The sequence below is a fragment of the Ochotona princeps genome, chromosome 32, assembly GCF_030435755.1.
Source record: "Ochotona princeps isolate mOchPri1 chromosome 32, mOchPri1.hap1, whole genome shotgun sequence".
NCBI classification, from domain to species: domain Eukaryota; kingdom Metazoa; phylum Chordata; class Mammalia; order Lagomorpha; family Ochotonidae; genus Ochotona; species Ochotona princeps.
Genome location: NC_080863.1, coordinates 4,751,183 through 4,776,549, shown reverse-complemented (window position 1 = coordinate 4,776,549; position 25,367 = coordinate 4,751,183). Strand labels below are relative to the sequence as shown.

The 25,367-nt window shown below is 39.9% G+C and overlaps 1 protein-coding gene across 1 annotated transcript in view; it reads left to right on the top strand.

Moving 5' to 3' along the window:
• The window catches only part of GUCY1B1 (guanylate cyclase 1 soluble subunit beta 1), a 43,461-nt gene that overhangs the window by 8,020 nt on the left and 10,074 nt on the right, over positions 1 to 25,367 (top strand). The window contains exons 3-6 of the mRNA XM_058657551.1: positions 6,710 to 6,810; positions 9,146 to 9,264; positions 20,428 to 20,625; positions 23,589 to 23,819. Coding sequence (XP_058513534.1) covers positions 6,710 to 6,810; positions 9,146 to 9,264; positions 20,428 to 20,625; positions 23,589 to 23,819 — 649 coding nt within the window. The remainder of the gene's footprint in view (positions 1 to 6,709; positions 6,811 to 9,145; positions 9,265 to 20,427; positions 20,626 to 23,588; positions 23,820 to 25,367) is intronic.

Sequence of the window (25,367 nt, the reverse complement as noted above, 5' to 3'; positions counted from 1 at the left end):
CAGGTATGTGCAGGGCTGTTCAGAATCAATGTCACAGACTGTAGATAAATGTTTGTAAGACTGGAATTGAACTTGAAACCCAGCTGGAAGTGCTCACTGAGTCATTCTATTTTGAGTGTGATAGCTCCTATGTATCGGACACTTCCCACATGGTTCTGCAGCCTCGGCCCGAAGTGCCTCATTCTCCTATCACTTAATCCTCATAACCACCATGGAAAACACAGGTGTACATTAGCCTCATTTAACAAATACGAGAACCGAGTTGTAAGGGCTTTAGAAAACTTGGCTCAGACTACTTAGCTGCTAATGATCAGAGCAGGGAATTGGCCATCAAAGGCTTGTAATTGTGGTGTTAGGCACTTTATCCCACAGAGAAGGACCTGTAAGGCTTCTTGACAAGACAATTAACAAGAAGGTGGGCAGTGGCAACACATCTGTGTATTAGCGCTCCCCGTTTGGTATCTATGTTCATGGAGCATTCAAGCCCTTGAATAGGAAAGTTGGACTGTAGCATATTTTGTCTGAAACAGAGAAGGTGATTTCTGAGAACATTTAGCATAACATGCTTTCAGTGCGTGCGTGAGGACCACGGTGTCAGAAGGACTAACATCAACTGAAAAATGCCCTAAGCAGGATGCGGCAGCTGGGCTGAAACACCAGTGGATCTCAGCAGCCTTCTCAGAGTCTCTCCTTCGGGAGGCATTATGTTTTAATATTTTCGAACTCCCCTGCCATTATTGTCTCTGGTTTATAATGGGAACATTTAATGTGAGCAATGACTGTAAGCAAGGTAGCATTAAGAATAGCCTTCCGGCTCAATGCAATGAGCTGTCCCAGGGTTTGTCAACACGTCGGTGTAGTGCCTTGGACAGCAGTGTGTGTTCTGATAATGGGACCTGCGGGGTTAGTAGCCACTTGGGGCTCTCATTGGTCAGGCTGCTTGCTGAATCTTTGTTGACCTTTCTCATCTGAGAACAGACCTTTTAGGGAGACTCCATTTTCTAGAAACCTGTGTTCATGTTTTCCCATTCTTACGCTTTCACCGAAAATTGCGTTGTCTGTAATTTGAGCAATATTATTTGAAGATCTAAGGATACAATGCCTACTGTGAGTCTTTAGATAAATTCGTTGACCACCCAAATGAATTTGCCTAGACTGAAAAATGTATACTCCCTGCATTGTACTTAACCTAGTTGAACAGCTTGTAACAGCAGGGTTTCATTGTGTCAGAATATTAATATTGTACATTCATGTATTAGAGTTAAGGAAGACCTCGTAAGGATATAATTATGAGAAGGCTGCTGGACATTTCTCATATACTGTATTCTAAGATTTTTTTAAACAGAAGGTATAAAATATTCTCAATTTTGAAAAGAAGCCATAGACCCTTGTCAATGATTTTTGTTTTATTCATTAAGACATTCTGGATTCTAGGCACAGGATTGGACAATAGTGATTAATGTTTAGAACTCAAATACCTGGTCACTACCATGCTGAAAATCCGTAATACCTTTAAAGTAAGTGCTATGGAAAACATTCTCAATTTTCAAACAGTTATATGGCATGGATTATATATATATTTTTTCTTATTTTCTCCCATGGTGAGAATTTGGGCTATTTACTTTTAAAGCTTGAATTTTTTTTGTTTGCTTGTTTGTTTTATGTTATTGTACTATTTGAATTCAAATATTAGATTTTTCAATATTCATAAATTCTATCAGCTAATCAACACTCCAAGAGTGTATTTATTTTAACTATTTTGATAACAAAGTTTTCACAGCTGTAGTTGCTATTTCTCTGCTCTGTTTCCTTCCTTCTGGCCTCGCCTCTTCTTCAGCTACCCTGACTCTCCTCAGTTAGAGGTGTTAGTAATGAGAAGCCCCACTGTCAGCTCTTTATGTAGTGTAATTCGGCTGACACCATGGCGGTTGGGGGAGTACTACTGTCACTCTGTCTCTATGGGTGACAAAAGCAAACAGCAAAATGTTTCATGTTGCTCAAACTTTGTACCCCTGCATAAAGAATTATTGGATATTTATTTCCAGATCATATAAAGAAATGCTGCTTTTTGACAAACACATAAAGGAAGCCAGGTGATATTTTTCTCTACTTAGGTTCACTTGTTCGCCAAATAAAGTGCTACTTTGTTTTAACATATCTCACTTTATCTATATAAATAAATAAATAAATAAATCCTTTAAAATATTTGTTAATGTCTGCTAATATCTTTTATTGATTAATTTAATCCGTAATGCATTAGAGTGATATTGGTATACACAGGTAAGACATTTCTCTAGTTATATCTTTTGGAAATAATAGAAGGCTATGTTAATTTGGGGTCAGCTAATTTTTTTAAAAACTAAGGATAGTAATAATAACGGAAATTGACAGACTGTATAACACAAAGTACAGCACATGATAATAACAATACCACTGGCTATTATTTGACAGATGAAGGCTATTAAAATAATTTTAATCCAGGTTTCCTGTGCTTCATGTGGCAATTTTGTAATCCCCAAATCATTGAAAAAAATAACAGTGTGCCCAGAGTCCTCCTTTAATTATCATATCTCAAACCTGCGGTTTTCCTTACGTGTGTACTAAGTACAATTTAAATAACAAGGAAATTACGTAAGATTATTGTATAATGCAACAAAAATAATTCTGAAAGAGAGTCTGAGACATTTAGTTCCTGCACATGGCTGATTTGGGATAATTTAAGCCCAAAGGAAATGCATGTATCATGAAAACAATTCATAAGTTGTTAGAAATAATATGTATATGCTTTTAATAAAAAACCGTTTCAACCTGTAGGGTAACAATGTATTGGGAATGGAGATTTGCAGGATAATATTACTCGAAATCAATAGCTGCTGGTGTAATCTAAATATTAGCTTACATCCTCATGTTTCATATGTGTGTCGGAAATCCTCTGTGCTTTCATGTAGTAGATGAAGTGTGAGGAAATGTATTCTCCGCAAGAACAGTGGCAGGTGCATTTCCCAGAGCCCTGTGAACGGTCAGCATTGCATCTCTGGGCTGCTGGAAGCCAAAACACTGGGCAGAGTGAATCCTGACCCAATACAAACAGGCCTAGAGGCTAGAGGAGTAGTGTGGAGACGCAAGCACCCAAAGAGAAGGCTTTGTGGGCTTCCTGCCCACACTGTCTGGAAAGCCTTCTGCTGGATTTTAATCTGTCACGCTCCTTCTTAGTTTAGTGTGTGAAACCACTTCCCATTCCAATGTTCCCTCGCTATCAGGAAAGATGAGCAGTGGCTAAAGAGAGAAGGGGAAGTGTTTCCAGATAGCTCTGGTGACAGAAGACAGAGATAAACTGTACATCCTCAAAACCACTCGGATATTGCCTCCTCCCCGTACCTACGGTGAGGTAATTTAGCACTGCCTCCTGCCCTTTTTGCTACGTTCCCTGCTCTCAGACTTCTCTGCTTTTACTTATAACATTTTCACTTCCTATTGTGCAGTTTTATTGTACGTTCTGCTTATTGCATGTTTTTGCAAGCTACAGTGTACTTTTTTTTATTCTTATTGATTTGAAAGCAGACTTCTAGAGAGAGACACAGAGAGATCCTCCATCCTCTGATTAACTGTCCAAATGGCCACAACAGCCAGGGCTGTTCCCTGCCAAAGCCAGGAGCTTTGGGTCTCCCACGTGGGCACAAGGGCCCAAGCCTTTGGGTTATCCTCCACTCTTTTCCTAGGTGCCTCAGCAGGGAGTTGTATTGTAAGTAGAGCAGAGGGGATCTGAATTAGCATCAATATAGGCGGCTGATGACAACTTAGCGCACTGTATCACAATACTGGCCCCTGAATCTAAGTTTTATGAGGGTAATAATCTTTATCTATGTTACACCAATAACTGAAGATACATTACAGTATGTATGTATACTCCCTCATAAAAGATGAACCCCCAAGGAAATGTTAAATATATCTTGACGATGCTGGACTTTCTGCCATAGTGTATACCTCCAATGTCATGACACATTTAAATATCAGAATGATGGATTTGTGACTGCCGTTAAAGGACTATACTATTGCAATAATATGGAAGAAAACGGTGGCATGGAGGGGAGGGAAGACATGAAGGGTGGCAGGGGAAATCCCTGAACCTACGGAACTGCGTTATGAAAAATTAAAAAGAAAAGAAGTTCACCCATCTTTACGGGTTTGACAGACATCCTGTTCAAAGTGTAACATCGCCATATTATTTTGATGCTGTGGGGAAAAAAAAGTGATCTATATAGCCACTAAAACTTATCTACATCGATGTGATGCCATGTGATGGACTTACAGTAGAGGAATATGTTTATAGACATAAAATGATAGCCATTGTTTTGGACTGAATGGTTTATGGCTGCAGAACTCATATAAATGTTTCAAGTCTCCATCACAGAGTCTTGTATATAAGACACTGAGAGGGCAGGGACACTCTGGTGTGGAGGAGGTGAGCCTTGTGGAGGTCTTTAGGTCATGGACAGTATGCCATTGGATGATAGTTCTTGGGAGAGAGTTGGTTACAAAACATGAGACTGGAACTGCTACTTCTGAGGCCTCCTGTATCACCGTGCACAATACATGACCCCTCCAAATCTGACAAATGATAGTCATTGCATAGGAAGTAGAAATGGACGCTTGAGTGACTGGAAGAGAGTGCTCACAGCAGTCATCCAGGCATGCTGCAAGATTTTTTCCTTAAACGTTTCTTCTTTCACAGCATTTTAGATGATGATTACAATTAGGAACTGACATGTATAAAATGGATTGTACCATTTTTCCAAGGTTGAGCCAGCGTTTGCTCCTTTTAGTGTCATAATTTCTGGATATCTGTCTTTAGTTACTGAAAAGGTGGGCTATCTTTTTTGTTACATGCACTGTTCTATATAGCTGCATGCAACTAAGTGGTATCTTGAAAATGTAGGATCTTTCTAAGAATGTCTCCATCTTACAATGGTGACCAAAGACAGGGTATTGCTTGAAAATTTCCCGAGTGGACCCAGACGTGGCCCTCAGCAGCAGCAGAGAGCAGCAGCAATTTCTGAAGGAAGAAATGGACCAGGACTTGCCTCAACACCATTTAAGAAGCTATTGGAGGCAATGTGTTAAAAGTTCACCTAATTATGGTGGCCAATTTTTCTTGTGTTCTCCTAGTAGCATAGAGAGATTTATAGGAGTTGGATTGGGACTCAACAACTGATAGCTAACTCAACACTGACAAAGACATCGGGGGCCCTGGATCAGTTCCTTCCTACCGAGGGCATAGTTTGAACCATAAGTTCCCCTTCCCTTTTGGACATTTTGAGAAAAGTAATCCAAATCCTGTCAGTGCAAAGAAATATATTTCTGGAATCATCACAACTACTAAACATGATAACCATTATTTCTTTTCACTAATCCACTGTGTATTTTGAGCCCGTGAGTTTAATAAGCTAAGGATATATTTGAAGATTTTATCAGTCTACTTGGCATCTCAAACTTGATATATTTAAAGACATTCCAGATTTAATATGTTTACAAGAGAACTCTTGATCTTAATCACCAGTCTACCCAACAGTCTCTCTGAATTCAGCTACTGGTGACAACAGCCTTCTAACTGCTCAAGTCCCCCCCCAAAAAATGTCATCCTTGAGTTCTCAAACCCCCTATCCAATCTGAAAATAAAAAATGTTGAACGTCCCTTCAGTCTAGATCAGGCTTTGAAACAATACCTGCCACCATTCTGTTGCCCTGTCTACCAGGTCATCAGTATTTCTAACCTGAGTGTTAGCAGGAGCCACCTAATGGGTCTCTTCTCTCTGTCCTGCACCCTGTTGGTCTACTCTCAATGCAGAAGCAGGACATGACCAGCCCTTTAATCTATGTCAGTTCAAGTCAGTGCCCATAGGACAAGTGTTCAAATCATCCTTTGAAGCTGAGTAACAGCCATCTCGGTGTCCATCCAGGCCTGCAAATTGTGGTCCCTTTTCCATTTTTGATTCATTTTCTAGTAGCTATGTCTCACTCTCTGTCCTAGCTACTTTGATTTCTGCTCTTCCTACAATACTCCAGGCATGCCCCTTGACTGATCCATAGCACCTGCTCTTCCATCTGCATGGGACACAGCTTCCCAAGACCACTCATGGCTTACTCCCTGAACTGCTTCAGACTCTGTTGAAAAGACTACAACTCAGTTGGGCCTTCATGATGGCTGTCTTTAAACTCCCCGTCCCTTCCGTCTTGTTTTCTTTCATTTTATGGCGTCTTACTAATGAGTTTTATGAGCTGGCTGCCTGCTCTCCTGGAATATATATGTTTCAAGAGATCAAGGGTCTTTGTCCAATTTACTCATAAAATGTTGCTTCACTTACTAGAAAAATTTCTGGTTCATACAGAGACTCAAGAACCATTTGCTGTGCATTTATGAAAACAGAGGTATTTCTTGAGTATATTTGATGTCATATATTTTATCAAGCATTAAAGAATTATGTAAATGTTAGTATGCCAAAATATTGTTAAATATGTTGTTTTAATTTGGCAAATGGTTTATGTCATAATTTTTGTCAATCACCACATTTTAGGGACTTGATGTGGTTTTGTTGACATTAAGAAAAAATCCATGTTGAATGTAAAGCTACTATTTGTGCAATCATCCAAGCTTATAGTAGCTCTTTTATTTCAGCTGCCTTTCTATCTCTTTTCCATTTTTGTTTTCCAGAAAAGAGGCACAGTTAGATGAAGAAGGACAGTTTCTTGTCAGAATCATATATGATGATTCCAAAACCTATGACTTGGTTGCTGCGGCAAGCAGAGTCCTGAGTAAGTTGAACGTAGCTTTCCTTTTTTTGTCTGAGTTACACTGAGAAACTTGAAGAAGGCCTGTAGCTCAGGGTCACAACTGAGGGATTTGTAAGGTGTACACAGCAGAAATCCAGATGAAGAGGGCATTTTTGTGTACTTTTATATTGCATACTGTTTGTATTGCATGAAGTTGCGTTAGGTTTCGCCAGGCCCTATTCTTTTTACAAGCTCTTGGAAGAACAGAAGAGAGACAACATCCTCCTTATTCCTGCTTACAGACAGCCGTGCATGGGAAAGATGGAAAGGTTGCTGGTTAATAAGCTTTTTTCTTATGGTGTCAATAATACAGTAAATACACAAGAAGATATTATCTTCAAGTCTCTGTTGCAATCGCAAGTTACATTAGCAACTGATAAATGAAGCAAGAAGCTGAGCAGACAGAGCTCATTGCTGGAAAAGTCCAGAAAGTTCTACAGGGAAGAAGAGATAGTGTGTGATGTTCTCAGAATGCAGAATTTATGACAAGACTACAATGTGAGCAGAACAAAATGAAATGTCTGGCATTGCTAGAGTTGAATAAAGCAAATCTGAACACAAGAATTGTGAAAAAAAAGTTTGATAAATGGTTGCTAATAATAAGTAAAGTATTTAGCCTCCTTAATACTCAAGATTAAAGCTGTTATGATTTTTCTTCATTTACATTTGACAGAGTTTAGAAATGAACCCCTTCAGTAGATAGAGGCTCAAGGACGCAGCTAGGAGGGAAATAATATCCATTTTAAAACTGATGGCAAGTTCAGATAAAACTTTTGGGAAGTAATTTTGCATAATCAAATTCTTTTTAAAAATGTTCAAACCTTTTAGGAATTTCTTCTAAAGAAATCAGATGGCATTGCATTAAAATTTGTATGTGGCATGTCATAATCGCTTATTTTATTAAAAATTTGAAAACATGTATTTTTAAATAAGAAAGGAGTGGTGAAATAAATTCTAGAATCCATATATTGAATAATGTAATATACCTACTACAGAAAATTTATATAAAAATTAGGAATAAGAGGACCATTAGAATTCATGTTACAAATGCAATCATGTTATTAAATACCCACATTTCTATAAAAAAAAAACCTGTTTTGCACCGAAATACTGTTTATGCAATTTTGATGATTCTTGCAATTTGATTTTCAGAAAAAAATATTAAATAACTTATACCTTAAGAATCTAGAAATTCATGTCATTTAACAGGGAAGCTGAGAAATCAATTGCTTTGCTTCTAACTATAAATCTACTCAATTGACATATTACTAGCCTTCCCTTCTTCATTTTCTTTGTATTGTCTTGGCCAGGATATTTTAATATGAAAGATTAATTCTGCACAAGATTTCAGAATATTTTCAATTTTTATATACATTTAATGTCTTCATCTTTACATGAACAATACTGTGAATGTGGGATTGGCTTTGGCACAGTGGGTTAAGCCATTGTCTGCAATACTGGCTTTCCGTAACGGCACACTGATTCATGTCCAGCTGCCCCGCTTCCAATCCAGCTCCCTGCTAATGTGCCTGGGAAAGCATCAGAAGAGAACCAAGTCCTTGGACTGCTGCTTCCGCATGGGAGACCCACATAAAGTTCCTGGCTTTGGCTTTGTCTTGGCCAGTTCTGGCTGTTGCAGCCATGTGGGGAAATTAATGAGCAGGTACACTCTCCCTGTCTCTCCTCTCTGTGCAGCCCTGTCAAATAAATACGCCAATAAATAAACATAATTTTAAAAATCCTTAATATACTTTTTCCACTTAACTTTTTATGTATTTTTAAAAATTTTTAATGAAACAGATTTAATATGGTCTACAGATACAGTTGTAAGCACAAAATGATATTCCCTCTCTTTTCCTCCCCTGATATTCTACCTTAAAAAAAAGATTTATTTGTTTTATTTGAAATGCAGATTTACAGAGAGAAGGAGAGACAGAGAAAGATCTTCCATCTGCAGGTTCACTCCCCAAGTGGCTGCAATGGCCAGAGCCAAATCGATCCGAAGCCAGAAGTCTGTCTCGGGTCTCCCAAGTTGGTGCAGGATCCTAGGGTTTTGGGCCATCCTCTGCTGCTTTCCCAGGCCATAAGCAGGGAACTGGATGGGAAGCGGAGCAGCAGGATGTGAACCAGCACCTGTGTGGGATACTTGTAAAGTGAAGACTTAACCACTAAGCTGTCATGCCAGGCCCCCAGTATTCTACTTTTAATATGTGCTGTTTTCTCTCTGCCTGTCACTCTGTCTAACCTCACACCTCTCTCTGTCTCTCTCTCTCTCTCTCTCTCTCTCTGTCAATTTCTCTTAAACCTGTTAAACTAGATCTCAATGCTGGAGAGATCCTCCAAATGTTTGGGAAGATGTTTTTCGTCTTCTGTCAAGAATCCGGTTATGACACCATCTTGCGTGTCCTGGGATCTAACGTGAGAGAGTTTTTACAGGTAAGCACCTGGGGGTTTTGTCTACAAAAGTCAGACTCTGTGACTTTTCCTGGTGGGTTTTGGGATGTTTTTGTTGGAACAATTGGAATGCTGGCATGGTGTCACAGTAATCCTTTTCTAACTCAAGTATAATCATAGTTGTTGGGTGGTTCTGACCCAATTTTAGCATCTTTACTATATATGTACATAAATATGTAAAACATCTAGGTGCTGATACTGAATCTATATGTCACAAGTTAATGGTCTCTGAAAATAACCACCTGGTCTGTTGTGTTCTGTTCCACTTCCTTTCCTGGATATGCCAGTGGTTGTGGTGTGGTTTCGACAGGGAACACGATTTTGTGCTTGTGAAGAGGGTCCTAGTGTGTACAGCATGATGCATGTCGTATGTCAGTCCTTTATGATTTCCTACCTGGAATTCCTTGTTGATGGAAAGGTACCAGCACCATCAGGCATTCTGTCATCATAATGAATTTCAGAACTGTTGCCGTGAGTTGCATATTAATTAATCTGTAAAAAGGGAAACAGGAAACATCTTCCAACCATGCTTTCAGGTTAAAACCAATAAAAATGGAAAGGAAAGATAGGTGATGTGAAAAGAGGTCTTTGTCTTGCACTTTAGCAAATTCACCTTCAACATTTTCGCTAGTAAATTACACATTAGATGAGAGGCTATTTCTGGACTGCCGTTACTATTTTAAGCACTGGAATTTGTAAGACCCTCTTCTTGAAATGTGTTAACACTGAAAATTATGTGGTTGTTTGCAAAGCATATTTCCAAACCGGCTGCTGAAAGCAGGCAGATCTTGCTGGAAAATGATGTCAGTGCAGTACTAGCTGAACCAGAGCCCAGCTCTGTGGGAATGTAAACTTCTTTCAATCCAGCTGCATTATTGATTTAACAGCCAAAATAAGAACTTTAGTGTTTAATCAAAATGTCTATTGTTTACACAGTGACATTTTTCTTATAAACTTAAAACAGCATTAAATCAAGATGGAAACCGGTTTGCAATCTCCCACCATGTATTTACTAAATTGCTGCTGTCAGAGAAAAAAAAAAATGAAGTAGCTGCAGGGAGAGACTTAAATTAAAACGGAACAGCTGGTATTTAAATAGATCATTTAAAATTGATTACGGTTTATTAGTTGAAAACTTTAAGTACCTATTCTACTTTTCTCTAGCTCTTTGGTTGACCCTTGTCACCAAAGCATCAAAGCTTCAGCTTTTTGTAGCTGGGACTTAATTATCTCTCTCAATGGTCTTAACTACATAATCAAAGCAATATTCCCCTTGATGGTTTTGTTTTTCTTTTTTAAATCTGCTCTTTGCGATCTTGTGTTAAGCTGGCTATGGCACAGTTGGGAGCAAGCATCCTCCGAGGTGTCTTTCTGTCCTATCTAGTGAGTTGCTGTCTCATATGACAGGCACCAAACCTGAGGCTACTGCATACTGGAAAGAAGATGGGTTGTCGGGGGCAATATCCCACATTCCAAAGACAGTGCAGAAAGAACATAAGGGACAAGTGTTGGACATAATGGTTAACACTGCTCAGGTTGTCTGGATATCAAATCAGAGTACCTGGTTCAAACCCTGGTTATGCTCCCAGTTCCAACTTGCTGAACAATATGGATCCTGGGAGGCATCCAGTGATGGCTGCTGGGAATTGAATCCCTGCCAATCACATGGGAGACTTGGAATAAGATCTGGGTTTCTGCCTTCAGTCTAGCCAGCCCAACGGGGAGTGAACCAGCAGATTGGTCTGCTTCTTCGTGTCTTTCTCTAACTTTCACTCTCTGCCCGTGTTTCTTCCTTTTACGTACATAAAATAAACAAGTCTGGATGTTTTTAAAGGCATTTGAACTAATCATTAATAAATTTAATGTTATTTTATTTTAAAGTGGTAGTATTTTGGATGTAGTGGGCTATATAAAATTTAGTTAATACCAGCATGTTTTTAATTGTGCAACTTTTATATTATCCTCCAACCTTGGTTTTTAAACGGTATGTTAATGGTGAATTGAATATGGTAAGTCACTGCTTTCTTATGAGTAAATATATAGATATAATTTTTTTGACCAGGCTAATTAAATAAAAACGAAATGGTCTTTTTCGTTATGGCAAATAAAGCAGTTGGTTTTTATAAACTGTTTTAAAATGTTATGACATGCATAAAAATTGACTTTTTTTTACCACAAATTATTAAAACACCATGAAAGATTTCCCTCTGCCTGGCCAGTTGCTCCAATCATGTAGAAAAAGCCCATTCAACCTGCCGATCAAATCATTTCTGTCAGTGAGACCCCCACCACTGTCTGCCCTGTCTGCTTTACTGGAGCCAGAGAAATTGACCATCCTTGTGTTTTCCTTGCACTACTTCACTGCCACAGGAGTTCTCACACTGCAGGGTCGTTTCCTGTTTATTGGGCTGGAATGTAAACCAAGGCCACAGAGACCCCGCACATGCCCTAAATGACTGTGTCTCTACAGACAATTTTTATCTATGGCGAAGAGTAACTGTCTTTTTAAAAATGATGATTGGTTAAAAAAATATAGAAACCAAACATACAAATAGTTCGAGGTGAATTCTCCATGAAGAATAATTCAGTTTGACACACATGTTGAAACAGAAAGGAAGAGACCCATGGCTAGCCCAACTGCCTTTTCATGTCGACAGGAAAATTACTAGTCAGGATTGAATTTACAAGGAGAATTGCTCGTATCTGTTGACAGTTTAAAAATATCCGTTTTAACATTTCCATGTGAAGTTGACAGGGAACAATAAAATAGCTACTAAAATCATAACATGGGAGGTTATTTGACTCTGCTCTAGCTGGATCACTCTATGTCATTCATCACACCAGTGTGGACTTCTCTGGAATCCTCTCTGCCCAAACTCACACTTGGATATGTGGATATGTTGTGCATAACACTTCTTGGGCTGGGCATGATGACTCAATGGCTAAATCCTCACCTTGCAAGTGTTGGGATCTCATATGGGCCCCAGTTCATGTCCCGGCTATCCACTTCCCTTCCAGCTCCCTGCTTATGGCCTGGGAAAGCAGGAGAGGATATCCCAAAACCTCGAGACCCTGCACCCAGGTGGGAGACCCAAAAGAAGCTCTTGACCCCTGGTTTCAGATTGGCTTAGCTCCAGCCATTGTTGCCACCTGGGGAGTGAACCTGCGGATGGAAGGTCTTTCTTTTTGTCTCTTCCAATAAAAATAAATGAATCTTTAAAAAAAAAAAAGAACAGTTCCTGTGTGCATATAAATCTCCTTTTTTTGCTTTCCTTTACATATGTATATGAAATATATATGTATATATATATATAACATGTATGACGTATGTATATGTTACAAATTCTTACTACCAGACACAGCATGTAATACGCACGTAGACAGTCAGTAGACTCTGAATCAGCACATTAATTATTCTGAAGTGTGTAGGGGTATATGGGAGGGTGTGTGTTCCTTTGTAAAGGTTTTCTTACTTAGGCTAATTTATTAGGCTAATACAACTCTTACTTTGGGAAATTTTATACACGATTCAAAAATTTTTTTCGAAAGAAGTTTTTTATTTGAAAGGCAGAGCGACACAGAGCAAGAGAGACAGAGTTTCCATTGACTAGTTCATTCCCCAGATGGCCTCACAGGGCAGGGCTGGGCCAGGCTGGAGACACCTGCTCACGGGCACCCTCCTCGTAGCTTGGATAGTACTCTTCGGGCGTTCCCTTGATATGACATGAGAAGTACAGACCACATGGAAAGGCTGTGGTAGACCCTCAGCAACAGTGCCAAGCTCCCAGCAGAGAGCCAGTGACACTTAGCATCCCACTGAGTTGATTCAACTTGGAGAGCCCTCTACTGTGGTATCCTGATGATTGTGGCACTGCTGTCCATTGGAATTCAATCCAGCAAAGAAATCCCAGCCTTAGCCAACCCATAATGTCAAGCAAGATAATAATAAAATTTTATTTTAACTAGCGCATTTTGGGATGATTTGATACACAGTACTGGATAAGTGGAATAGTGATCTACATATTATTCCCTTTGGGTTATTAGTTGACATTAATATGCATGTATTCAATTGTGCAAGGAGTCAGAAACTTAGAGTAGTCATAGTTAATAATATTTAAGTTCTGGGAATGGAAGCCAAGTCAATATAAATTAGGGTAACCAATTTCTTTTCAGTGATATTAGATTACTATTCTATATTCTTTATTTCGCCAACAATTTCAAAGAGTTAGAAATCAAGTTAAAAATGAACATCGGGTCTGGTGCTGTGATGCAGTTAAGTCAAGCCTCTGCCTACAGAGCTGGCTTCTCGTATGAGTACCTGTTCAAGTCCTGGCTGCTCCAGTTCCCATCTAGCACCCTGATAATGTGTCCAAGGAAAGCAGCAGAACAGAGCCCAGTCCTTAGGCCCATGTACCTAGATGGGAGTTCGGGAAGTGGCTCCAGGCTCCTTCTGACTTCACACAAGTCCATCCCTGGCCATTACAGCCATCTGGGGAATGACCTAGCAGATGGAAGATCTCTCTCTCTCTCTCTCTCTCTCTCTCTCTCTCTCTCTCTCTGCCTTTCCTTCTCTCTATATAAATCTGTCTTTGAAATAAAACTAATAAATAACTTTCAATTGTGAGCCTGTCTGAATGTGCTGAGACCTCAGTTGAGTATCCCAACATTCAGTGTCTGCTGTAATCACTGTTTCCTTCAGTGAATCTTGAAACAGTGGCAATTTCACGCACCCCCCTAATTTGCATGTATTCAAATTCCTGAAGCAGCACTTCTGTTCAGTTTTCAGTGGAATTTTTTTTTTCTATTCTTGGCTCCAGATTTTAGAATATAAAAGACAACGTTGCGATTTGGCTAGCCCACCAGGAGCAATCTGGGTTTGGAGACTGATCTAATTCTTCACTGTTTGTCCAAAGTGTTATTTTGGGAAACATGAGGGTTTTCCTGAACAGCTGTAAAAGTCTAATACTTCCTTAAATTATTTATATTTCTTAGAAAAATGCACTGTTCGGTTTATTTTTAGCTTTCGAATTTCAGAAGAACTGGCTTTTTTTTTCAGCATCTGAAACGCAGTTTCTATAGCCTGCAATTTAAAATTTGGCAAGTGGGGATTTAGCTTGGTTTTAAAAACCTTTTTTGGAGAGCAGGCATTTGGTGCAGCTCTAAGTCACCACTTGGGACTGCTACATCCCTGTATAAGGGCTGGGATCTGCCTCGGACCCTCCGCTTCTTACCCTCGCTTCCTGTGACTGTGTATCCTGTGAAAACAGAAGAATCCAGTTCTAGTTGGACATTTATCACCCACATCAGAGACCCATACTGAGTTCCACGCTCCTGACTTTGGACCTGCCCATCCTGGCTGGTTACAGGATTTAGGGGAGTGAGCCGGCAAATGGGAAGTCACTCTCTGTTTTCTCGGTCTCTGCCTTTCAAAGAAAGTGAAAATTGATTGATACATAAAAAATTTTAAAACCTTGTGCAGAATTATTTAGAATCATAAGACTTATTTTTTAAAGAATTCTCATGTGCTCAAAATCTTAAAGAATTAATTAGCAAATGTATTTATTGCACAGACTGGATCCTTTTTTAGGATGAATTGAAAAGCATTACGATAGGAAAAATATTCACATGGGTATAGTTATTTATTTCCTTTTTTCTTTAATGACAGTCTTTCTAAAAAAAATTGTAATGATAAGCATATGTAGCTTTTTTTTTTACAATTAATTTATCTGAAAGTCTAAGAGAGAGAAATGTAATCTTCCATCTACTGGTCTACTCCTGCAGTAGCCTCAACAGGCTTTGTTCAGGTCTTCCGCATTGGGCACGGGGGCCCTAACCCTTGGACAATCTTCCAGTGCTTCTCACAAGTCTGGAACAGAGAACTGTATTGGGAATGAAAATCCAGTACACCAACTGACACCCCATATAAGATGGCGGCAGTGCACATGATGGTTCTATACACTGTGCCTCATGCTGACCCCAAAAAGACATATTTTTAAAAATTTGCCCATCTAGGATCATTTTTAAAGATTTTTTTTCTTTTTATTTGAAAAGCAGAATTACAGAGAGAAGTGGCAGGAGAGAGGGGGGTGGGGTGGAGAGGGAGAAAAGAGAGAGAGAGAATATGTTGCATCCACTGGTTCAACCGCAAAGGACCATAATTGCTGAAGCTGAGCCAATCCAAAGCCCAGAGCCAAGAGTTTCTTTTGGGTCTCCCATGTGAGTTCAGGACCTCAAGGCCTTGAGCTGTCCTCTGCTGATTTCCCAGGCAAGAAGTGAGAACTGGAGCAGAAGTAGAACAGCTGAAACTTTTAGTTGGTGCCCAAAAGGGATATTGGCGCCACTGGTGGAATCTAAGACCACTACACCACGGTGCTGGGCCCAACATCTAAAATAATTTTAATGACTCTTATCCAGTATATTTTCAAATAGGTGCCGGAGTCCAGCTCCAGCCAAGTTTAGAGCTCGAGAAGGGTGCATGAAGTCGGTGATAAGAAAAGACACAGACACTCTCGCTTGGTGCCCTCTTACTACAGCTCAGGAAGAAGCTGTCCTTTTTGTTTACTTAGACACATCACAAACCTCTACACAAACGTTTGATTTTACTATCTTCAACTTCAGAACTAAGCCAGCATACACAGATGTTCAATTAATTTTTACTTCATGGTCAACCAGGTGCTCTTGAAGATAATTCTGTAAGTTACTATAATCAGTTTCTTTAAAGCAAGCCATTATTCATTCTTCAGAAGTAGCCATTAGGTGACAGCCAGAACTCCAAGACCAAGGCACAGATGGTTGCCTACTAATCAGTAAAATATTCCTACTACATTTTATTTTCACAACTTATCTATCACTTAATGGGAGAAGTACATCAAAAGGGAAAAAAACATAATGATAGGACAAAAAGTTTCAAACATTAAATCCTGCTACAACTGCAGGCTCCACAACCTCATAAACAATCAATCAATGATCCAAAGTACATCTCTATGTTGTTAATAAAATCTCCCTTTCTTTCCTCTAGTTAAAAAATTATGAAAGCAGCTAATACAACTACATTTTCTATGCTCTAAAGAGTTGCAAGGACAGGCTAACCTTTAGGGTCACAGTAACTATATTTTTTGTCATAGCAGGATAGCCTTTAGGGTCACAGTAATTGTATTTTTTGCCATAGCAGTTTCAGCTCATATTCCCATCATTTCCATTCATTTATAAAATTCTTATCAAGCCATTTCCCAGAAGGCATGCTATATGTCTGGGTCATATTGCAGGGCAATGGGTAGGCACACAATAAGGTGTCCAGAAATGGCATGGTTTTAATTGTACCCCTGTGCACAGTTAAAAGCCCACTCACCAACACATTATCAATAACATTAACTCCCAAGTTCATATCAGTTCCAAAAACTATCTCACAGGGGCAAACAACAATGCCTCAGTAGATTACAGAATTCTTAGTGAGGTGCTTGAGTGTCCATGCAAACAGGGGGTGAGACTGTGTCAAGGTGGTCAGAGAGAAATCCGCCCAGCCCTGCCAAACAGCTGGAAGCTCCCCTGGGCCCTGCCAACCAGGGGAGCTGTTCTCTTCACACCTTTGTGTCATCCACACCTACTGCACGGACCCCAGCAAATAAAGTTTTCCATCATTTTTGTTTTAAAGAATTATCTATATATTTTTCATTTGAAGGGGGGATTTGTTTCTCTTGATGAAAAGGCAGGGAAGTGGGGAGCATTAAGTTCCTGTTCCGCTGCTAAGATACTTTGGTAACTCCCATACCAACTGTTCGGATTTCTACTTCATTTAGATCATTTAAAGTTTCTTTTATCTTGACACTTGAAAATGGCCACTTTCTTACATATAACTTAACCAAAATGTTAGATGATGACATTAGAACCTCGGACTAGCCGTTTTGTGTCATCAGGTAAACCACATGGATGGGTCAGCTGTGTATGCCTTTTCAAGTTTCCAAGTTCATGAAGCTACGAAGAACAAGTAGAAACGCATTTGAAATGCACTTGATTGTTTCTTGGGAATCCATGTTTGCTGTGACGTGTGTTTCCATCCTTTTTCCCAGACCTGTTCTCTTCTCATGCATAGATATATACTTCTTGCAATTGGCGATGTCAGTCTTTTCTTTCCATATGGTCATTCATGAATGGATTTATTTATTTGTTAACTCATTTTTTAAAAGATCTATCTGCTGATATTTGGAAAGGCAGGCTTACAGAGAGAGGGAGGAACAGAATGAGGGAGCGAGCGAGTGAGAGACAGAGAGAGAGACAGAGAGAGAGACACAGAGAGAGAGAGAGCAAGCTACATTGGGATCTCTCACATGGGTGCCAGGAACCAAAATGCCTTGGACCATCTCCGGCTGCTTTTCCAGGCACATTAGCACAAAACTGGATAGGAAGTGGAGCAGCCAGGACCAGCATTTATATGAAATGCTGGAGTTGCAGGCCCTGACCCAATGCACTGCACCACAATACTAGCTTCCCATGAATATATTTAGAAATGAAACAGAGTATCAATTTGAACATAAAACTCATCCCCCAGAATTTTGCTAATACCATATGAGTGAATAATCAACTTTGTTTAGATGTTATGAGGATATTTCAGAGTTCATGAATTAAAAGGTAATTTTATATTTTTGCTAAAATTTTGAAATATGTGCGTTTTTTTAGAACATGCATTTTTTCCATGAGATCTTAAAAGATGTCTCATTAAATATGAAAATATTTTCTCTTGGCTATTTTAGGTGTTCCTCAGTAGCCTTCTCAGGTTGCTGCAAACAACTGTAGTATAAGTATGAATACGGCACTTTTGTTTGCCATTTAAATGTACCCCAATGGGAATAATTTAATTTTTCATCCCTAATCCCATTTCTTGTAACAGGCAGCCTATGGTAATCACTTTAGTCTTGAGAGAGCAAAATCAAGCAAGGGAATCTGTAACTAGAGAAATCCCAGGAGTGGTTTTCATTTTAGATACTATCTAAAGAAAATCAATATTACATTAAGTGGTTTTAAATCTTTCATGCTGCGAGGAAGCACTTCACTTGTCCACCTAATTAATAGCAAATTCAATAAAACAGGAGATCTCTGGGGAGTTGGTTACCACAAAAAGATTTGAAAGATGAACATTCTTAATGGGCATTTTAATAAAAAAAAAAATCCTACTTGGCTTTGAAAAGATACATTTGAGCAACATCGCTTGTGTTCTGTTGTTAATATTCGTGGTGTAATATCATCTATGACTTGAGTTAAATTTAGATAGGTTCACCCACATTGAGGTTGCAAGGCCAAACTTCAGCAATCCATGGTGACTCGGCCCAACCTCTAGATCTTGTCTCTAACCTACCCTGGCACCAAGGATGCCTCTGAAGTGGTAGTTTGTTGTACTTGCTACAGCCTTGGGATATCTCTTCCTGCCTCCGTGTAGAAAAGTGCTAATAGTACAGAATGATACAAGATGCAAATAGTGGGTGTGAAGGTGCTGTAAACATGGTGACTTATGAAAGAATGCAATTTTTTTTTTTTGTAGAAGGGGAAAAAAATAGGAGACCTATTATGAGTTAACTTCTGATTCGCTTTTCACTTTTCACGCTATCCACTTTTCTTTTAAATGGTCCACAGCTCCAAGCTGCGCTTGCCTGTGCTGGAAAAGTCCGTGTGGTAAAAGAGATCAAAGTAAACCTCTTTTGGTGATTGTTTTTCTCCTCACCAAAGCTTTTCACATCAGTAGAAGTCTCGTAAGGGATTCTGGAAGGTTTGCGAAGAACAGTCCTCACTCTTCGCTTCTTAGGCCAGAGTTCCCATGAAAAGAATTTGTCACAGAAGAAGCACCGACACTCTTCCACCACCCAAAACAGCCCTGGGGTTTCAGGAGTCTTTGTAGTTATGTAAACTGTACCCCGCGCTGCAGGCCAGCCTGTCGGGTTACTGTCACATAGCAATAGCGGCTTCCAGAGGCAGGCAGGAGGAATTCATGTGTTGTAGTTATTAGCTCGCTCATTGATACTATGCAAAGCCATTATGGATATATGTCTGTAGATACAAAGCAGTTTAGTCTGCACCGTGCAGATCTATTCTCCTCCTTAGGGTGCATGATAAAGTGCACACTATAAAATGTATGTGTATAACTTGATGAAGAGAGTGAACAGCCGGATAGACCAAAATAGTGATGCAACACACACACACACACACACACACACACACACACACACACACACACAACAGTGTGGTAAGTACCTTGGAAAAGTGTTATTCAAATCTTGGCACTCGTGGGTCGTCTCATGCTCTGCCCCCTTGCTGCCTGAAGTCTCGCGATGTTTCTGTTAGCATGCATTGACCTCCGGTCACGTAAGAATTCCCAGTAGATCAAGTTAAAAATATAGGTTGCACCACTTCTTCTGGTCATCTTTATACAAATCACTTTTATATGTTAGAGAATAGTATGGAAGCCTACGGTACTTGGCATTTCCTGAGTTAACTTTAAGGCTGCATGAAGAGAAAATTATTTATTTGTAGCCAATGTATTCTTCTTCTAATATGAAGATAATTATGAGTATTTCATGGGCTTGCCGAAGAACAATCTTGATCGAGACTGCTAAATGAACACGAAGACATTAGGCTGCTTTTATTTCTGAAGTCTAGTCTTATTTGCTAAGATGTGAATTCAAACATTGTGTGTCTGTGTCTCCCTCTGCTCATGACTCCGACACAGATTTTTGCATTAGCAGTTACGTTTAGAATTGTACTGTGAGCAGGATCACTGTACATGAACACCTTGGGCATTCCCTGTGGTTTAACACACAACACATTATGCAACTTTCCCCAAACTCTAACAAGTGTTTAAATTAGTTCTTCACTGTCTGCATTTTGTAAATTTTTGCTTCAGGCATTTTTTTTTTACATCTTGTTTATCCCTTCATGAGATGTGCTATGAATAGCCACAGATTTTTTTTTCCACAAGGATGCTATTTTAATTCCAGCTTCTCGCTGGTCCTTGCCTTGCAGATATCTGGGTATGGCAAGGGAAGGCTGTGTCACGTGAATGCTTACTCTGCTGGCCTGCCCGTTTCTGGCCTGGCTTCCCCACGTCTACCATCACTGCAGAGAAATGATGTCTTTGACCCTCTGTGCTCTCTGTTGCAGAATCTTGATGCTCTGCACGACCACCTTGCCACTATCTACCCTGGGATGCGGGCTCCCTCCTTCAGGTGCACGGACGCGGACAAGGGCAGAGGACTCATCCTCCATTACTATTCTGAGAGAGAAGGGCTTCAGGATATTGTCATCGGGATCATCAAAACGGTGGCGCAGCAAATACATGGCACCGAAATAGACATGAAGGTAATGGACAGAGATGTTCACGGTGAGGACACTCGGGCAAGTGTCCAGAATCAAATGCTGTGTATATACCTTTAGTTGCCACTGACAGCAGCTCTCATACATAAACTCCTAACAGTGGAAGTACTGTAGAAACACTTAGTATATAGTAGAAGTACTATAAAAGGTTTCTATAGTTGGGCACATATATATATATATATATATATATATCAGATTTTTCTAATTATTCAGTGCTGAATGCCACAAGAAGCTTGGTTTGCATTCCCTGTGGGCATCCCGCAGCTGGGAAGCAGGGGCCTATGTGGGTGGCTTCTGTGTGGGTTTCACCACGCGAAGGAACCACCACAGGAGGAACCACCACAGGGATTTTCACATTCAGAGAAGGTTACATTTTGATTTACAGGCAATGTTTCTCTATGGAAATTTTTGTCTGCTCTGAAATAAATCTAAAATGTCTCATTTTGAGGACCAAGTGTTCTGTTTTGCTTTGTAACCAAGTTACGTTGGTGAAAGAAGCCAGGACCACTACCTTAACAGTTGTGCTCCTGTTGATAAGACACACATTGAATTCTGCAGCAATGGAAGAGCCAGCACGTGTCTCTACCGCAGGCTGCAAGGGGCTTCCCAGCCAGCTGCTTTTCCAGAGCTCAGCATGTTCAGCCCAAGAGCCTTCTGCAGTAGCCCTAACCTTGGATTGACTAGAGAGAGCGATACGTGATTTCAACTGCCTTTAAAGGCTATTCTTAACTGGAAAGGCAGATCAGATTTACAGAGAGAAAGAAAGACAGAGAGAAAGATATTTCATTCATTAGTTCACTCTCTAAATATCCACAAGCTTGAAGCTGAGCCAATTGTTCCAGGTCGGTCATGTGGGTGTAGGGGCCCAAGGACTTGAGCCATTCTGTGCCGCCAAATGGATAAGCAGTCCTTTTTTTTCTTTCACCTTTTATTTGTGTGTGTGTATACTTTTTTTTTAAGCTATCATACCTGTTGTGCCTCCACACAGAGAGAAATCACACAGTTTAAAAGCACAGCATTATAGAAACTTTAAAAATAGCAATATTTAAATCAATAACAACAGCAAAGAATCCCTTCAACTTGATCTGGTCATGTTACACTAGGTGTCATGATTTCCTGTTTCTGAGTTGGTGTCAGTTCTGGGACACCTGCTGGTGATGTCCAAATCTGTTATTTTTCCACAACTGGAAAGTATGACCGTACATCTTCCATGATACAATACAAAAATGCTGAAAAATTACAACTGCGATGAAAGGATTGCAGTTTATTCCTGAATGAGAATCTCACTGGAATTCAGAAAAAAAAGCATGTATTTTATCATTTCCAGTTCTTTTTTTAACATCAAAATCACATGACTTAGCTCACTGAGAGTTTATTTTGGGGACTTCCTGTGTGCTGTGTATATTGTTAAGTTTATAGTCCTTTAACTAAATGGAGCAACAGGGTGCAGGTACATGGAAAATTAAAAAAAAAAAAAGAAACACAAGTTAGAACTCTCCAAAATTGTTCTTACAATGTTCCTGCAGTCTTCGGAATGGGAGCTTTGCTGCTTTAGCCGACATGACATAAAATTCAAGCAATGGTTCACTTACCATATGTAGTTCCTCCTAGTGTTTCCTTCACGTACAGGTTTTCCATAATATTTGCATTTTATAAGAGTTTTTCACATATTTAATTTTTTTCACAGGCACTGTTTTAGTCTTTTGAGGTCCGGAGAGTCAATTTGAACCACACTGGAAATGTCATATTAAAACATAAAATGATATTGCAATGAGACATTAGAAATGGCATCAGAAAAGCTACTTACTTGTATTGCCACACTGATCAAAGTCAAACAAGTAGAATTTCAAAATTCAGTAAATGGAGCCCTTATAATTCAGTTTCTTTATTCAAAACTAAAACAACGGAACATCAAGGTTAGGCCTTAACTTTAACAGTGGTGCTGTTTTGTCCATGATTTAGTAAAATCATCCATAATGGAGGAAAACTTTTTTAAAATTTGTAAGTAAGAAACACTGATAATTGATTTCCGTGGTAACCCTGAGAGGCAGCTACGGGGATAATTACACCTTCATTTTGCCATAAAAGACTGTATGCAATAGCAGATAGAAGTTCTTTAGAAGTTAGAGAGGACTACAGAGAACTCCTGAAGAAAATGTTGAAAAGGAACAGTATGTTGTGCTTGCTTAGCTGTGATGAGGGAAGAGTCACCCCAAGCACTGCCTGTTTCCACCTGGCTCCAGTTGAGAAAGGGTTGGTAGGAGGACACGCTACTTAAAATTTCTTCAGCTCCAAAGAAAACATCCATTTTGTGTTTCAATAATATATTATGAGACTGTGAACAGTATTTTACAAATAAGGTTGTTCCTTAGGATGAATTTATCTTTGGAAACAAAAAAACAGATGATACATATTTTAATACTTTTTTTTTTTTTTTTACATATATTGGCCATTTATCCTCTAGCAAGATTAGTCAAAGACCTGCCCATCTGTGCTGGTCGAGAGGCCCTATTCAGCTCGGTGTGGCTTTTTCTAAATACTTGCCAGCGGATGGACAATCAAATCTCATTACTTATATTGGATATATTGCTCCGTAATTTCTTTTGCGTGGCTTTTAAATATTCTTACGTATGGTGCTCCCTGACTCGTTGGCAGCTTGTTCACAGCACTCCTGTGCCGAGGTGATAAGAGTGGGCCCATCACAAGGGGAACTTTCTTTTTTTCTTAGTTTTTTCAAAGAGGCCACAGGAGGTACTGGAAAATAGATACCAGATTAGCATTTTACTACCAATGAACAGTTCAAATTTTATGGATCAAGGTCCTGAAATGTTATTCTACCTTAGACATGTATGATGATTGTATATAAACATTTGTGTAATACTTGTGTCTTATCTTTAGATGCTTTGGCCTGAAAGGCCATTAGTGCTGTCTCCCCTGTTGACATCTAGGTTATCCAACAAAGAAATGAAGAATGCGATCACACTCAATTTTTAATTGAGGAAAAAGAGTCAAAGGAAGAGGATTTTTATGAAGATCTGGACAGATTCGAAGAGAACGGTACCCAGGAATCACGCATCAGCCCCTACACCTTCTGCAAAGCTTTCCCTTTTCATATCATATTTGACCGGGACCTCGTGGTCACTCAGTGTGGCAATGCCATCTACAGAGTTCTCCCCCAGGTAAGCTGGCAGTGCCCATCCTCGGGGCCTGAGGCAAAGGCTGCAAGATGCCACTCTGACAGTGGGGCGTCTGATTTAGTCCTCTCACGAAGAGCCACGTATCACCACATCCTATATGTCACAATTTGAATCATAAGCTAAGTCTATTTGACCTTATGCCAGCCTGCCTTTGGGCTTTTGCTTATCTATTTATTATAATTACATTATATTTATTGTTATTGATTATTTATATTGTATTTATTAGTATTTATATTTATATTTATTCTAGTTATATTATTATAATATTTTATTATTATTATTTGAGAGGCAAACAGATACAGAAGGAGCATTCTCCCACTCACCTGCTCATTCTCCAGCTTGTCACAGCAAATTGGACTGGACTGGGCCAGCCCAAAGCCAGGAGCTGGAAACTCAGTTGAGATGCCCCACACAGATGCCAGAGGAACAGCCACCTAAGCCATTACCTGCCGTCTCCAAGGGTGCGCATTGACAGTGAGCTGGAATGCAGAACAGACTGGGACCTGCACCCAGGCGCTGTGCTCCCCCTCACAGACATCCTATACTGTAGGCCAAGTGTTCAGCCTTGCTGCCCTGGCTGTCACTTGCAGGGACTTACACGCGGATCATGAGAGACACGGGTGTCCAATGTGAAAATAGCTACCTTTCACTTACGTATTCATTCATCGAGTAAATATATATTGCATGTTCAGGCCACATCCTGAGAATAGTGTCCAAAATCAATGACTGACATTTTTCACTACAAACAACACGGAATGCCAGCAACAGTGAAGAGGAAAAACATAAATGAACAACGTAACGATTCAATAGGAAAAACAGCCAAACGATAGTGTTCGGAGAAGCTCCATCTGACTCACATGTAGACACCAGTCCCACCCCTTTCACACATGTCTCATATCTGCTTCCAGAGTGATGGATGCTATGTGTCCACTAGCACGCTTTGCTTCTCATTAAAGACACTAGATAACCCAGGGTTACTACAGATGGTGTCAAAACAAAACAAAAAACCCTGGAGGCAAGTTGCCGTTCTGCCCGGACTCCTGTTCTGCCTGGACTCTAGTCTTCCTTGCACTACTTTATCTGGTTCTGAGTTTAGAAAGCAGGGCACACTTGAACGGTTTAGTCTAGTTTCTCATCCACAAGCAGCAATCAGAAATGTCACCTACCATGATGATGCGTTCCCTTTTGATCAATCACGAGTGTGCTGAATTTTTTTGATATTTTTGATTTTACTTAAGTCATTGGCATTTTTCAGCAAGTTTGGGAGCTGGCCATGTGACGCAACAGGTCAAGCCCCCACTTGAGTGCCTGCATCTCTACGTTGGAGTATCAGTTCAAGTTCCACTATCCCATCTCTGAAGCAGCTCCCTGCTGATGCACGCCAGAAGGCAGAGAAAGCTGGCTCAAGTACCTTCCCTGAGTGGATGGAGTTCCCAGCTCCTGGCTGAGACCTCCCCCAGCCCAGGCTGTTGTGGTCATGCGAGTGGTGAATCAGTAGATGAAAGACGTTTCTTTATTTACATCTCTCCT